Raw genomic sequence first — 16,562 nt, 5'->3', positions numbered from 1 at the left:
CCCCCGAAACCTCCTCCAGGCTAAGCAGCCTGAGCCACCCCTCACAGGACTCCGCGCGCCACCGTCTTTTCCCGCTCCCTTTCCCGCGGTCCCTCCCAGGACGTGACGCCGCCGTGGGGATTCGTCACTTCCGCAAACAGGGATGGCGGAGCGGTGAGCCGGGTGAGTGCCGGGTCGGAGCTGTGCAGGGCCGCCCTCCCTGCCCGCGGGCGGACCGGCGGCGGGGCCCAGGGCCCTCGGCCTCGCCGGACAGCGGGGCCGGGCGGGCCGCAGAGAAGCCACGGGCGCCGCCGCCCGGTTAACGGGAGCGGAGGCTCTAAGGCCTCCCAGCCCCGTCATGGGGGAAGGGAAGGAGGGAAGGGAGAAAGGAGGGGGCGGGAGCGTCCCGAGGCCGGCGGGGCCATTCCCACATCACTGCAGGCGTTTTGAGCTCTCCGGCTGAAGGAGCTGCTGCTTTCTCTGGTTGCCATCGCTAGTTGTGAAAGTCGGATCGTTTCACAATCAGGGCTTTCGAAACATCTTGGAATAGTCCGGTGAGGATAACGAGGAGTCTGCTGCTGCTTCGCAAACCAAGCGCTGTGGTGCTGTGCAGTAGTGGAGGAATTATTTTTGTAGGTCGTACTTTGAGGCCATTTGTTCCGAGGAAAGCTGCTCTGGTGCTTCTGTGTGGTGGCCCACTCAGTGGATGTGTTCCGGCCCTCATTAGGAGGTGAGCCTGGACACGGTGGGTTTAAATGTGATTTTTGGATATTTTTTTTTTTTTTAATTGTGCTTTAGGCCACTCTTTCAGAACAGGGGATGCCAAACTGCCTTCTCCCATGCCTTGTTAAAAAGTAGGTGCTCTGCTTCCTCGTGCTGGTGTAAAGAAGGCTGGGATGTGCTGGAGACCAAATGAGCTTTGTAGGAGTTGTTTGCAGTCCTGCAGCCCCTGCTGATGTTTGTGAGGTGGAGATGTGGAAATACAGGTGCAACTGAATATTCACATATTGGTTAAGCTCAGAGCATAGTGGATATTCTTGGCAAACTGGAAAATCCATCCACAACTGGTAAGAAAATTTACTCATAAAAACCCATCTTGATCTCTTATTTGAAGACATCCATTTCAAAACATATCAGTTTAAATAACAAATTTACTAATTTGAGAGAATCTTACTGTATTTCTAAACATAAACTGATTTGTAGGTTACCTTTTATGGGAAGGGAAAGAAAAAAACAATAACATTTGGCAGTTGAGTCAATAAAGATATGTAAGAGTGACTAAAATGAAAAATAAGAATTTATCTTAATTTGAACTTATTTAATGAGTACTTTTAAGTCCCACATGTTTTATTGAGCTGCCTTTATTTAACAACTGGTTAAATTTGAAGTCTATATGTTGCCTAGGGTAAAATACCAATATTATGTTTGAAGGTCACGATCGTAACCACAAGTAAGTGAAATTTTCAGCACTGAAAATTCTTGGTGGTTTGTTTCTTTTCCCCCTAGATATCCATTCTGATCAGTGGACCAGTCAAAATGGCTGAAGTAACCAAGACAGAAGAACAGCAAGTAGAGAAGAATTTGAATGAAGAAGTGCAGAAAACCCCTCCTGCTTTAGAGTCAGCTTCAGGTGTCAGGTGTGAAGGCAATAGTTCTGCTTCAGGTGCAGAGCAGTCCACTGCAAATGACAAAGAAGTTGATGGTGGTGGTCAGGATGGCAGAGCAAAGAATTTAGATTCTGAAGATGAGCCTTCTAAAAAAGTAGTGAGTATCATTTATTTTGAGCTTTTTTCAAGTCCTTGTTTCAAAGCCTTAGCTCAAGAAAAGATTGAAAATATTTATGCTAGATACCTGTGAGCCAGCACAAAACAAGTATGGAAATGTTTCCTAGGGAAGTAACAGGTGCACAGTGATGTTGGGCTTCACAGAGGAGTAAGAGGGCTTGCAGTTAGAATGATCATCTCAGCACATACTTAGTCTAATTCTAAGATTGTTCCATCCTCCTTGTGGTAGCAATCTGGCAGTGTAGTGTAGGCTTTCGTGGCATTAGTCCAGGTTCCGTATCTTGAACTCAGTTCTCAAGTATGTTGTTTATCTGTGTGTCAGTCTGGTTACCTGTGCTTGGGTAAGGTAATTTTGTCCTTTTATTTCCTTGGTAATAAAAGGACAAAATTCATGGCTTGCAAAACTCAACAGACTGCATCCTCTGTGATACAGTTCAGTATGATTTGTTGGCAAAGTGAAGCAGTGAAAGACTTACAGGTGCTTCTTTGTATTTTAAGACTTCAAAAGCAGCGGAAAATGTATGTCCTTTTATATGTCCACCTGGGAGGGTGAAAAGGGAAACATTTTACATGATGCTGTCCTTTATTATGTATGAGCTTGTAGAAGCTGATGCTTCAATATCCACTCTAGGTCATCCTTTTGGGATATTTAAATGTAATTTGAAAATGTCTGACCTAGAGTTTTGTTTATCTGCCCAGAATTTTCTCAGTATGTTAATATACGGCTTAGCAGTCTGGCAAAATAAAGGGTGTCCTTTGTTGTGGTAGAAACATTATTAACCCTTTCCTCCTTTTAATAAGGGAGAATAAGGCTTGGATGAGCAAGAAGTACCTTGGGTCTGTGTAGCCTAAGGGCAGAGAGAGGTGACTGAGCATAGGTGCCACCATCTAGATGTTGCTGATGGCTGTTTGCAGCTGAGATGTGCTGATGGTTTGCATGAGTATGTCCCCCACACTTGTCTGAGTCAGCTGTTCTGGCTTCTGTCACCTTCAGTGGCCGTGCAGGGAGGGTCTGTGCTTACCCTGGAGAAGAATAGAAGTCGTCAAAATACTTGTTAGTATCGGTCAGCCCAGTGTGGGAATAAACAGGTGATGAGGTTATGAGGATTTCAGACAAGTAAGGCTGTGTTCATTCTGAATGTTTCCAGAAGTATATGAAACACTGAAGAATTCACATCTATCTGCCAAACCTTCTTTTCCCTTGAGGAACTGCTATTTGAATAGCAAGATGCAGAAATTTTGACTTCTGCAGTGAACTGTTAGGAATGCTTTTAATGGCTTCATTCTGGTTTGTACTGTTATTTCAAATGCCTTTGTACCTCATAGAGTCAGTGCTGGTTGTGTCTGTTCTGTTACTTTGGATTTTACTTATAATTTATTTTCACTTCATATATATAGTTGAAGATTATTTTCAAGGTGAAGAAATGCTGGGAGCATAATATCTGGATGTACACTGCTTCTCTGTGTAACAGGGGAGAGAACTGTCTTGTAGTACTTGAAGCTAAGGCTGGACAGAAATCTCTTGGAGTATTTTGAGTTCAAGCTAAATCAGAGACATTTCTGCAACTAACTCTTAAGCATTATATGGAATATGTTGTCAAATGATTCCTCTCATTCCTTTATCATGATCTGTTCTCTGGCAGTGGGGTCACCCACTTGGACCTTAATGTGACATCAGCCAACTGGCCTTTTGGTTAAATTGGCAGTTTATACACTTCTGTCAGATTAAAACACTGAAATTCTGAAACAGGCTCTTTGAAGAGGCTCAAAGTTCCTTGAGAAGGAACATCCTCTTCTTCTGTCCCAGACTTAGGAAGAATGAAATGTGTTCTTTGAGCGTGGTTGAGAGTGTTAGAGAACTGAAAGTTAAGTATTTCTGTGAAGGAAAGATGCTGGGCAGTGTCTGTCATCCAGAAGTTGCTTGAATGAACTGAAAAGGGGGTTAAGTTTGTGAGTGTTGCTGTGATAATTAAAGTACTGACATCAGTACCTGGACAGATATGGGAAATCTCTTTATGATGATGATACTCTTCATAGTATTGCTTGTTTACCTTCTTAAATCCTTGAAGTGAACATGTGTGTCTTTTGATTAAATGACTAAATCATAAAAAGAATTGACTGCTTGAGTCTATTGCTTCTGTGGTGTGATTTCCTTTCTGCAGCATGTGATTGGCCATGGGCAAGCTGTAGCTGCACATTATAATGAACTTCAAGAAGTTGGTTTGGAGAAACGTAGCCAGTCTCGCATATTCTACCTCCGAAACTTTAATAATTGGACAAAGAGTGTCCTCATTGGTAAGTTAACTTATTGCTTAGACATGATTAAAATGTAAATAACTTTTGTATCAAAATGTAATTTTTTCTGTTTTCTGATGTTGAGTGTAACACTTCGTTTCATAATGTATAGTAAGTTTTTCGGCTGCAGTAAAATGTCTATATTTATATTTAATTTGAATCTCTGTGATAGTGTTTTGTATTGTTGGAGTTCATATCCTTAAGTTGCATAAGCAACTTCAGCATATGCTTAAGTTTCAAAGGTCAACTGACTTTAAAAATTCATACTGGAAACTATTCTTCTCCATCGCATTTTTAAAGAGAAAAGTACAGTTTTAAATCATAAAGAACTTAAGTGTTCTAAGAACAACTCAATCTATCTCAAATAATTTCTTAGACATTTTCCCAAAGCACTCTCTGTTCAGATCCTGGTTAAGCAGTTCTGCAGGAAGCTTGAACACATAAATATTTTCTGTATTACCCGTATATTACCCATAGTCAGTGATTGAAAAGATGGAAAGCTAAAGGATGTAGTTCTTTAAGAATCAGCAGGTTTTTATTTAAAGGCAAAGTCTGCTGTTCCACACATTAATTCCAAATTGAGGAAACAAAACCATCAAATATCTGCCAACAAAGAAAAGAATCATCAGCACAGCACCACAGGTTCATGAAGAGGGATCTGTGCCAGAAGATGTTGGCACCATTTGTCTTAGCATGCTGCTTTTTGTTGTGTTGTATCAGAGCAGTTAGAAGCAATATTTAGATTTCTATAAAGCTGTTCCTCAAGCCTGTGTTGAAGCCTTTCTGTCATAAAGAATTTCAGCAGTGTGGCTTTATAGCAGTTGTATCAAAACATATTTCATATCTCCTACTGTGAAGAAAAGTTGCTAGCAGGCTGATATGTTTTACATAATATGCCAACATCAGTCAGAGCAGAGAGAATCTAGGCAGCCTCGAGGGGAAGTAAAAATGTGACTGGTGTATGTAGGGTAGAAAAACAGCAAAGGAGTAGCTACTGTTATTGCAAAGCCTGGGAGAGTGAGTGAAAAACATTATGCATTTCTGTAAGGTGACTGGGAGGAGATGTTGTGGCTGATGCATTTAATTGGCTTTTTCTTTCTGCAAAAGGCTTTCCCATACTTTCAAATAACATCTGCATTCATTATAACGCTAATGAAAGGGAGCCCTGTTTGTCTCCCTGTGTCCAGGATGGTTGTTTAGCCTTGTGCGGTTTTACCTTAGCCAGGGAAACAGTTCAGAGCCTCAGTCAAGTTATATGCAGAGCACATTGAGCACAGAAAATATTAATCTTCTCCACAGTTTTAAAAGTTTGTGGTTCCTTTCATCCTTCTAGAAAAAAAAGAGATTTAAGTTTGTAATATTAAGAACATTTTATAGGCAAAGTAAGGTCTGAGGTGTTTTAAAATTCTCAGCTCCTTTTGGTTCTTTGGGCTTTTAGGTGCAGTACATGTGCAGAGATGTTTATATGCTCCTGGTTTTCATTTTCCTAGGTGAATTTATAGACCGGGTACGACAGAAGAAGAGTGATATAACTGTTTTGGATCTAGGATGTGGGAAAGGTGGAGACTTACTGAAATGGAAAAAAGGCAGAATTAAAAAACTCGTCTGTACTGGTAAGAAGTATGACAACTTTCTAGGGAAACTACATCAGGTTTTATGGGAAACCAAGTACACCTCCAGTATTTTATTATTTCTTTTTTGCCAGTTAATCAAAGAATGTAATGTACACCTTTTGTGCAAAAAGTTGTGTTTTGTCTTTTAATCTGAAGATATGACTTGATTGCTAGCAGAAATATAAGAATCATCAATATTTAGCTTTCAGTTCAACTGAAAACTGGTATCACTATAATATAAAAACTGCTATCACTAAAGAAAAACACCATTAATACAGGTTGCCTTAGGTAAAATGTGGCCCTGGGGAAAAGACTGACTTTTTTTATTTTATCTCTTTTCTTCCTCATCTAGTCTCTTGTAGTATTTTTAATTGTTCTGAAACACATACAGGAGAGTTGCATTTAAAAAACCAAATAATTCCCCCAATGTTGTGAGAAAAAAATGGTCTTGGGTGTTACAGTCAACTAAAGATTTTCAGACTCAGAAATGGGGTAGAGCTGAAAGCTGATTAAAAAAATTTCTGGTTTGAATAATTGGCTTAGATATTGGGAGAATGATGCATCTTCCCTTTTCTCAGAAAGTGTCCCAAGGATATTCAGAGAAAGAATTACTTAACTCCAAATTTAATTAGGTACTGAAATTTCCTAAAACTCTTTCAGTGGGAATTATTTTGTGTACTTCACATTTTACAGTTCTTTCTTGCATTATTCAGTGGGCAGCATTCAAATACACTTAATCAATTTACTTACAAAGTTCTTAGGTGAATTCATTGCATATTGTGAGAACCTCAATGACTGAGAAAGAAGCAGTCTTAGAATATGTGACATATCAGAGATGTATTTCAACATCTTTAATATTTTTAAGATTATTAAGAATCCCAGAGAGCTGAGTTGTTTTAATGGAACTCAAGTTCATTTTTTTATCCTACCTTTTTGTACCTTCTGTGTTCCAGTAATCATTCCAGCTTTCTTGTCTGGAGCTGTGTACACATTTTTAAAACTCGCATTTATTATATTTATTATGTTTCCATATATAGACATTGCTGACATTTCTGTGCAGCAGTGCAAGCACCGCTATGAAGAAATGAAGTCCCGGTGTCGGTATAATGAACATATTTTTGATGCAGAATTCATACAAGCAGATAGTACCAAGGTACAGTTCCTGTGCTTTGTAATATTTTGGAGATTTAATGTTCTCTATGGTAGTGTTGTACCAATTTGGGTATATACATTTTTAAGGTTGGATTATTGTACTGACAGGAGAATCAGCCATAGGGGTTACTGGAAAGTTGCTTAAGATGCACTTTGGTGCATTTTGCTGCTGTTGTACAGTGTAACATTCCTGAAGGTCTTTTCCAGATAGTAAATCTGGGGCTTTCACTATCCTTTACTCGACAAGGGGAACAGAATTCAGCTTTGGAGTCACATGAGACAGCATGGGATGTTGGAAACTATTTTGGTGAATGCTGGAATATATAAAGGACCTCTTCTGATTTAACTGATTTAACACTTTGCCACTAGAAAGTAAAAAATCTTTTTGTTACTATAATAGGTACCTTTAAAACTGCCTCTATTTGTGTGGTAGAGCAGGTTTCTTAGACTGTCTGGAGGCAGTGGTGAATGCATGGCTGAGCCTTAGGAGACACTCTTGTACACAGAACTGCTTTTGCTTCCTAGAAGTGCAGGCTGAGTGTGCCCTGCTGATAGAGGCTGAGACAGACCCTACCTGGTTCCAGCATATCTGTGGAAAAGCTGAACCTGTTCTCAACCTTGCATGAAGGGTCTGCTTGAATTCTTGGTTGGCTTTCCTTCTTCTGAGAAATAGTCTCTTGCAGGGTCATGTCATCTCTCAGTTTGGGGGAGAGGAAAGAGAGACTTGGCCAGGAAAGAAAGGGATATTTTCATGTTGCTATTACAGCTCAGTTTTAGATGCATATGTATTTTCTGTTGCATGCTTTGGTCTATGTGTCCTTGTACACAAAAGTTAATTTCCCTGACTTTTGGTCTCTATCATGAATGTGGTGTATTTGTTAGATTTAAGTGAATCATGCTTGTTTCTGTAGGTTTTTTTCTATTTTATCTGTTGCAGGATCTCTTGTCTTCCAAGTACAATGATCCTGATATGCGCTTTGACATTTGCAGTTGTCAATTTGTTTACCACTATTCATTTGAGACGTATGAGCAGGCTGACATGATGCTTAAAAATGCTTGTGGGAACCTCTCTCCTGGAGGTTATTTCATTGGCACAACTCCAAACAGCTTTGAACTTGTGTAAGTACTCTTATATCCTCTTAGTCTTCCAAAACTCTGGGAAGCATTGTTAAGTGATAGATGTTCTTACAGTGCTCCAATATGTTTGTGCAAGCAAAAGCAATTTTTTGCAACAATTTTGGAATCTAATAAAAAAGAATCTCACTCACTAACTTGACTCAAACAGGTAAAGCAATACTTACCCTTGTCTTATGTCGTCATGGCTCTTCTGTTAGGGAATACAGGTCTTCATACACTTCATCCCTCTGTCATGACTTTAATAGTGTCAAAATTTCCACAGCCTGGGGAAAAACTGTCAAGGTTTTATGGTTGTTTCTAGAAGCATGTCTTGTCCATGTAGATTGTCTGTGTGTCTAGGCTAAAAATTCATCTTCTAGGTCCATTTTGTCCTTGTTATGTTGTATGGGAATAATAACCTGTTAAAACCCAGTATGCTGCTTCATTTCATTGTTTCAGTGCCTTTTGAGATAAGGGAAGTGGGAAACTGGAGAGATCACTGAGTATTACTGGGAGAAATACTTTCATGCTTCTTATGTGTAGTTTTCTCTGCCTTTTCAATACTGATCAAAAAATGTTTGTTTATATCTCATTCTATAGAAAGAGACTCGAAGCTTCAGAAACTAATTCATTTGGGAATGATGTGTACAATGTAAAATTTGAAAAGAAGGGAGACTATCCCTTATTTGGCTGCAAGTATGATTTTCACTTGGAAGAAGTGGTTGATGTCCCTGAGTTTTTGGTTTACTTTCCCTTACTGGAGGAGTAAGTTATGTTTTAAATTTATTATACAATAAAAACTGTGGAGCGCAATAAACATTTGTTTAGTTTATGTGTCATTGCATAATGCTTGCAGAAAATTATATTTTGCCTTTCTTATTATATTTTTCAGCTATTAAATTTTTGTTGTTACTTCACATACAGAGGTTTCTTGCATTTCTATCTACAACTGTAATCTGTCCATTGAACTCTGTTGAAGATGCTCTGGTCAGAAGCTGTAAGGATTTAAACTATGTCTCATGAGGGACCATCTGATCTTATATATTGGATTTGTCAGCAAACCTTTAAAACCTTTTAAACTTTCTCTTCTTTATTTGTAACTTTTTGAGGTGTTTCTTTCTACCCCTTTTTTAGTCTTTCAGTAAGCTTTCTTGTGCATCTTCTTCATCATGGTACCTCTTTCTTGTCTTTTCCACCTTTCCTTAGATGTTAATAGGATTTTTGCTATGATGATTTTTTTTCTTCCTCTAAATGATCTTCATCTGTAAGCATATATTTTGCTGTTACTTCTCTGTGACCTTGGAATTGGTTTTCCCAGCTGTATCTTGAGGTACAGACAAATTTTTCCATACGGTTTTTTTTTCCTACTATTCAAGCTCAGTATGGTTAAACAGTATTAAGCTTTCCCTTCAAGCCTGTTCAAGAGCTTCATTTGTAGATGTCTGTGAAAAATAACAGCATCTGTCACTGACAGCTGTAACTTCAGTGTTGCATATCCACGGTGTCTACATAAAATTGAAATGTAAGCCACTGAATACAGCAGAAAGAAGTTCTCTAAATATATTCCTAATATCTGACATGATAGATTCTGCAGGGAAAAGTGTAATCTTTCTGGAAGTCCACATGGAACTTACATGTTTCAGGAGAAGAGACCTTTTCTATTAAAATGTTTGTAAATTACTTCTGTGTAGATTTTTGATGTCCTAATTAAAAAAAAACAAACTACAATTTGTGGTGGAACTGCAGCTTTTTTCATCTAAATGTCTTTACTTAGAGAAAAAAGTTGTAAAGAAGTGTTATTCTAGTGAATACCATAAGATGTCACTCTGGCTTAAAATTGTTCCTTTGAAAATAAAGCTGCAATAATTTTGTGGCTTCCCTAATTAAGTTTGTTATTTTGACAGAATGGCAAAGAAGCATGGTATGAAATTAGTCTACAAAATGACGTTTCGGGAATTCTATGAAGAAAAAATCAAGAATGATGAGCATAAAATGCTGTTAAGGAGAATGCAAGCCTTGGAGGTAAATTTGGAGTTGACTTGTTTGATTTTAGTAGCATTTCATATCTTGTTAATTTTTGCACAATAATTGAAATTTCCTTTGTGAACATTTTGCAGTTAAGTAAGGACCACCAATAGAAAGTATTTAGTTCCTGGGGCTGAAAGTGTGACTCTGGTTGTTGATCTTGACTGGCTGCCAGACATCCACTGACCTGCACTCTTGTTCCTTCTTCCCAACAGGATAGGGGGAGAAAATAGAAAAAAAATCTTGTGGGTCAAGATAAATTCAAGGAGATTGCTTAGCAATTACTGTAACAGACAAAACAGACTGAACTTGGAGAAGGTTAATTTTATTAATTTAAAAAAAAAGTAGAAAGGTGAGAAACATGAAAACCTAAAAACACCTTTGTCCCACCCGCTGCTTGTTCCCAGGCTCAGCTTCATTTGTTCACTCCTGACCTTTCTACCTCCTCTCCCTTCCTCTGCGTGGGAAGGGGGATTGTGGTCTTTCATAACACTCTGTTTCTACCTCTCCTTCTTCCTCACACTCTTCTCTTAGATCAGCACAGGTCCCACCCAATGGATTATTCAAGTTTTGAAGATAATATTTCAATATTGAGGCAAGTTTCTGTTCTTGTGCAGCAGGAAACAGAAGAGTCATGCCAAGTGTCAGATAGTGGTGACTGTAATCCATTTCTTCCTCAGCAGAGAGACTGAAAACTGGACCTTTGTGCAAGGAATATTGACTTAAAAGACAGACAGGAATCTTTGTAGGAATAAAAGAACAGTCTGTGTTCATAGAAGAAAATGGGACTTAACTGTAACTGAGCATATATTTTTGCCCAATGCTTTTGCATTTTTTGTTTATCCTCCAACTCTTACCCTGAATAACTTTAGAAGCTTCAGAGAAGCTTTTCCAGGCCACCTCTGAGGCTTTGGTTTTACTTGCAGCTGTCTGTCTGTCCCTTGAACAGTAGAATTCTTCTGCAGAAAACTCTCAGCTGACTCAGCCACCATTTAGTTGATCTGAGTCAGACTGCAACTTGACTGCACTTGTTGACTCTAAAAGTGATGGTGCTCTCTAAGGTCTCACACTGACAGTAGCACAGAGACACAGCTTTTGACTTGCCATCTTCCTTCTTAGGAAAGAGAGAGTTGTCTTAAAGTAGTGGCCACGTATATCTGAGGACTGCATTTTTATGATTAGATTTATTTACACAGATCACTAGTACCCGGGATCCTTAATAAGTACATCTTAGTCCGAAGAGCCTGTTGTATACTACTGTTACAGCTTGTGTGTTACTGAAGCATTTTAATTGTTCTGCTTGAAATTGTAGTTTCTCATTTCTTAGAACTTCTGCTGAAGAGTTGCTGGTATAGTTGCTCTTGTAAAAGAAGGTATATCTGGGTAATGCTTATAATGAACTATACATGAAGGAGCGTGTTTATAGTTATTCTCTTTCCCCTGCTTTAGAGATATAAGGATAAAACTTAATTTATAATTTTTGGGTGTCAAATTTTCTGGTAAGTAGGGAATATCAGAACTGTTCCTGAGGATGCTATAAAGGAGAGACATAAATTAAAAATATTTTTAAGACTTACTGACTTCTGTTGTGGACTGTGTTGTGACAAACCTTTTACTTGATGTGATTAATGTATCTCACTACTCAATGTTTTATTCAATGTTCTCCAGCCATATTCTACACATGGTGATTCCAGGCTTGTTTCTGATAAACCTGATGATTATGAGCATGCAAAAGAGTTTATCAAAGATGGCAAGGCAAAGTTACCATTGGTAAGTTCCTTCATTCTTCACTAGAGATAATGGTGTCTTAAAATTGAGGTCCTGATCTTTCAAGCTGTGCTGCCTTCTTCGTTTCAACTGCAGTGAAGTTGGTGTGAGTGTCTCTTAGCATGTGAAAAATTGTAGAGCTGCAGGGCTGAGGGGTTTATCTGACCTATATCCCACACTCAAAGAATCAAATTTACCATATTTGGTAGCTGTTAAGACATTTGTTAATAATGCAGAAGGGAAAGGATATTTTTTCCATCTTACTTGACAGCTCTCCTTTCTAGCCATTCTTAATTTGGGGAATCTTCTTATATGTCTGGATCTTCACAGTACTGATTTAAAGCATTAATTCTAATCCTTTGATGGGGCACTTCAAAGCTTTCTCCGTAGCACTGTATATATTTGAAATCATTCTTTCAATTTTCGTCAATACAGTATGAGGGTGATCAGCCTAAAGTTTTTCCACTTGATTTTATTGTTTGGGGTTTTTTTTAATCATTGATTCATCTACTGTTCATGTTCTGAATTCTTCAAGATGTAGTCCTTTAACTGCATATATAAAATCCTGCATCAAGAGAGAAAAGAAACCTGCTCTTCACATTTGAAATTTAAAAATTTTTGAAAAGAAAAATGCTTGTTTTAAGAAATAGCCTTAAGAGCATGAGAACAGCCAAGTCAGACCAAAACCATCTGTTGCCAAGTGCTATTTTAAAAGGTGAAGGTTTGGTCAGTGGGTAGCATATGGACTAAATTATGGCCCCAGTGATAACTCCTTGGATGGGGATGGAGTAGCAGAACAGAAAATCAGCTTTTTGTTGCGTTATGTTTCTTAAGTGGTGGGGTAAATGGCAGCAGCTTTTTACTTGTGAACTGGCCGTGCTTTCATCTGATCAGCTGAGCTGGGAATTTCCTAGGCTGGAAGGCAGGCTGTTTTTCCAGAATGTGTGAGTGAGGGTGAGAGTCTCTTGCAAGCAGAGTTTCTGTGGGCTGTGGGGTGTTGTTGGGTGGAGGCAGGCAGTGTTCCTGAGGAAGGTGACAGCACCATGGTGTATGGCCTTTTCCTGGCTTCTGCACACATACTGGGCATCTCAGTCTGAAGAGCACCTGGAGCCAGCTCAGGTCACGCTGGTGGGTGGTGATGGGCACAGGCGTGCTCTGCATTGCAGGGGCATCCACACCAACAGGCTGGTGGCCCATTCTCCTGTACCTGTTTACTTTAGGTGTGTTTCATTATCTGGATCTTCCAGTTCCCAACCATCCAGCATAGTTAGTGGAGTTGTAAATATCTGTGGTCTACAGCAATACTTTCCTTGCCCCTAAATAGCCAGTCAGTGTGGGTGGTTAGACACTGGTCAGTGAAAAATGGAGCTAAATCAGTGTTCTATTCTTTCCTTATTTTTTGTTGAAACTGGGTTTTTTTTGTCCCCTTCTAGGGAACCTTGAGTAAATCTGAATGGGAAGCAACAAGTAAGTAATGGTTTTGAAAATACTATTGACTGAATGACTGCTTTGAAATGTGTGTAAAATAGCCTGTTAGTCATGGAAGAAAATCCAGATTTTAAAAATATAATAAGATGATGTTATTTGTGTAATTCAAAATGTCTGTGTATAGTTTTATAGTGTGCACATCTCAAGAAATTGCGAGGAATTGCATAAGTGCAGCCAACCAGGATTTGCATTTTCCCAGACCATTATACTGGTTGTGGTAGCAGTTTAAAACCAAAAAATGCTGTTTACTTCACGGTGAGAAGCCAGCATCAAACCATGACAAATCTTCACTCTGCTTTATTAAATTATTATCTAATTATTGAATCTATGAATTAATTATAAGGTAGACATAAATTTCCAGCAATCTAGAAGTATTATCTCAATTAGCTGTTTGAGAGAGGCTTTTTATATAATTTTACACCTTTTCATACGTAAAAATATATTTATACCTTCAAAACTCCAGTGATTGCCATGTTTCCTAAGCAGTCTCTTTTTCCAGAAACATGTGGAGTATTGAGCTTCTGAGAAGAGTATTAGCACAGCTTGTTGCTTACATGGAACTTTGCATTGTTGCTGAAGAATGTCTGATAAACTTGTCTTGAAAGATTTGGAAGTAGCTATGGCACCTCACTCTTTAAAATAAAAGTTGAAATCAAGTGCAAATCTATAAATGTGGTCTCAAGTGACTGGTTTAACACGTCTGTCTGGTGTTGAAACATCTGGCTTGGCTGGCACTGAATATATGCCAACTAGGTTGTAGTAATATGTGCCAACTAAGGATGCTGGTGTGGATTGTACAAGTATCCAGTAATAGAATCATACTGTTCTGGAAAACAGAAAAAAATGCTATAATTTCATCTTTGTCCATCAAAATTGGTAATATGTATCAGGAGTTCATTCACTTTTCAATTAAAAATGAAGTTAACAATTCAACCCTGCTTGTCCATTACTGCAAGTATGAAGGAGTCTTTAAACTTAACTTGCATGACTTTTTAGGTGCTAGTGAGTGTTCATTATATGTAGAATGGCACAGTAATTTATGACTTTGATTCACATTTCTGAAAGCATGTAAAACTATGCTGGAGTGGAATGCTAGAGTTACTCACTGGAAAATCATAAGATCTTTTGTCATTTCAGTAATCTGCTAACAGGTTGTTTGGGCATAATATCAACCTGTTACATTTTGAAAACTTAATTGAGTCACCAAGGAAGCTGAAACTTTAAATACTCCCATTTTCTTTTTTAGGTATTTACTTAGTATTTGCATTTGAGAAGCAACCATGAAACTTCACATACTGGATGCAGCAAGAAGGGATCATATCCACGTGCAAGTTGGAATGATCAGAAATCCATTGTGGCAACTATTTTTTTATTTTTTATTTTTTAATTATCAGACGTGTGCAGGACACTACCAAAAACTAGAGCAAGCTCGTGATTCAGAGTTACATTGCCTGTCTGTGACAGATGGACTTGTGTGTGTATATATAAGAAAGATTCTGAACCAGTCTTTTTAAGCATTTGTAAGCAATCTGCATGCTCTCAAAACCTGTGTTTGAACTCACATAACTTTGTTAGAAACAAATGTTTTGTTTGTAGAAGTATGTTTGTGATTATGAGCCTGACCCTGCACCTTCTGAAGTTGATGGAAGAACATTGACTTTGATAATGCAGAATGAGGGCCTAAATACTGTTCTGCAGAGCTCAGTTAATTCATAATGAGACCTGTTCAGCATAGAGGGTATGTCTACATTGCATGCAGAGCAAAAAATACCCGAGTCAGTTTGAAAACCTCTGTGCTGTGCTCAAGCCTGCATTGTAAATCTACCTTAGTGGTATTCAGGGTGTATTTTACATGGTAAAATCTCATGATGTTCTTGTTTTTCCTGGTTGCTGATATGTAGTGTCACTTCATGGTGCTTTTAAGATTAAATGAGTTTGTTCTGTACAAAACTGCTCTGAAAGTACTCAATTTCTAATGTTTTAAATCTTGACTTCGTTTTCCAAATATGGCTATGTGGTAATCAGTAACAGCTGCTTAAGTAAGATTACTGAACATTTTTTTATTGTATTAAAGACTCTCCTGACTTTTCAGTAGTTTTAGTGTTTCTTGAAACTTACTAGACAGATCTTAGGATGCCTTTCTTTCTCATCTCATAAAATTCCAAATGGGCTTGGCAGTAGAATGAGCTGTTGGTGGTGATGGGGACCTCATTGCAGTCTTAAGGCATAAAAAACATGGTCGTGTCATGTATCATGAACCAAAAGGGGAGCTTGTGTATTATTTGAGGATACCAGCAGTTCTCTCTGGAAGGGAGGGTTTGTATGTGGGTACACACTCTGGTACCTGTGGGTAACAATCCCCAAATTGGAGACATGTACTTACTTTGGGCATGTAATCAAATGATACCAGTAAGCAGAACTGTGCCTATCTACTGTCATAACTGCTTGTTAGTCTCTTAGAGCTGGCTTAGGGGTTTCTCTACAGTGTTAGCTCAGTTTTCCCAGTGCTTGTTGCCACCCATTACTTAGAAGGCCTGAATACTTCATGTTTCCTCTCTCCAGTTTTGGGCTAACAGTAGCTGATGGCTGCTGTTGGGCAATAGATTTAACTTAGAGATGAAATGATGATGGTACATGAGTATTTTGAAAAGTTATAGCAAACCTAGAAGAGAACATTTCTGTTAAGACTTAAATGTTCAAATTATAAGAGTTTTTACTTGTATTGCTTTCCCCCTGTAATTAGGTTGTACTCTTTCTTCCATGACTCCTATTTTTTGTTGTCTAGAAGAACACTTGTAACCTTCACTGAAGCAGTAGAATCTGTCAGTTCTGCTGCTGAAATTAAGACAATAAGATGTTCTTGTTTTCTAGAATTAGTACTTATGAAACTAGCTAAAAATGGTGACACTTTAGAAGTACTGAAATGTTTCTTTGAAATTTGTGTGCGTCAAACTAGTTTTGTTGGATTTCTTGTATCAAATTTCATTTGAAAATACGTTGTTATGCTATTTTTGGAAGAAATAATAATAAAAACAGAGGGAGTACAGAGAAGTGTCTTTCCTCTTTTAAGTGAATCTTAACATATCAATCACATAATCACATAATGGTTGAGTTCAGAAGGGACCTCTGGAGGTCATTTGGTCCAACCTCCACCCCTGCCCAAGCATGTTCATTCAGAGCTGGTTGCCAGGACCTTGTCCAGACAGCTTTTGAACAGCTCCAGTGGTGAGTAGTCCACAACTCATTGGACAACCTGTGCCAGTGCTTGGTCACTCTCACAGTAAAAATCTCCTGGTGTTCAGAGGGAATTTCCCGTGTTGCATTGTGTGCCTCTTGCCCTGTC

At 38.5% G+C, this 16,562-nt stretch overlaps 1 protein-coding gene across 2 annotated transcripts; it reads left to right on the top strand.

Moving 5' to 3' along the window:
- Nucleotides 1-3: 3 nt before the first annotated feature.
- RNMT (RNA guanine-7 methyltransferase) lies at nt 4-16,270 on the top strand. 2 transcript variants are annotated; one of them, XM_005486732.4, is made up of 11 exons: nt 4-162; nt 1,486-1,743; nt 3,926-4,058; nt 5,549-5,671; nt 6,709-6,824; nt 7,761-7,942; nt 8,540-8,704; nt 9,844-9,961; nt 11,633-11,734; nt 13,165-13,198; nt 14,466-16,270. In XM_005486732.4, exons 2-11 carry the CDS (start codon nt 1,516-1,518, stop codon nt 14,501-14,503), a joined length of 1,239 nt encoding a protein of 412 aa, XP_005486789.1. In that variant the 5' UTR covers nt 4-162; nt 1,486-1,515; the 3' UTR covers nt 14,504-16,270. The 2 variants fall into 2 exon arrangements, with proteins under 2 accessions (XP_005486789.1, XP_014122304.1); XM_014266829.3 differs by lacking the exon at nt 4-162 and adding an exon at nt 821-1,046.
- The last annotated feature ends 292 nt before the right edge of the window (nt 16,271-16,562 follow it).

Source organism: Zonotrichia albicollis, chromosome 1 (genome assembly GCF_047830755.1).
Source record: "Zonotrichia albicollis isolate bZonAlb1 chromosome 1, bZonAlb1.hap1, whole genome shotgun sequence".
Taxonomy (NCBI): Eukaryota; Metazoa; Chordata; class Aves; order Passeriformes; family Passerellidae; genus Zonotrichia; species Zonotrichia albicollis.
The sequence above is the reverse complement of the archived record's forward strand: the minus strand, read 5'-3'. Positions and strand labels throughout refer to the sequence as shown.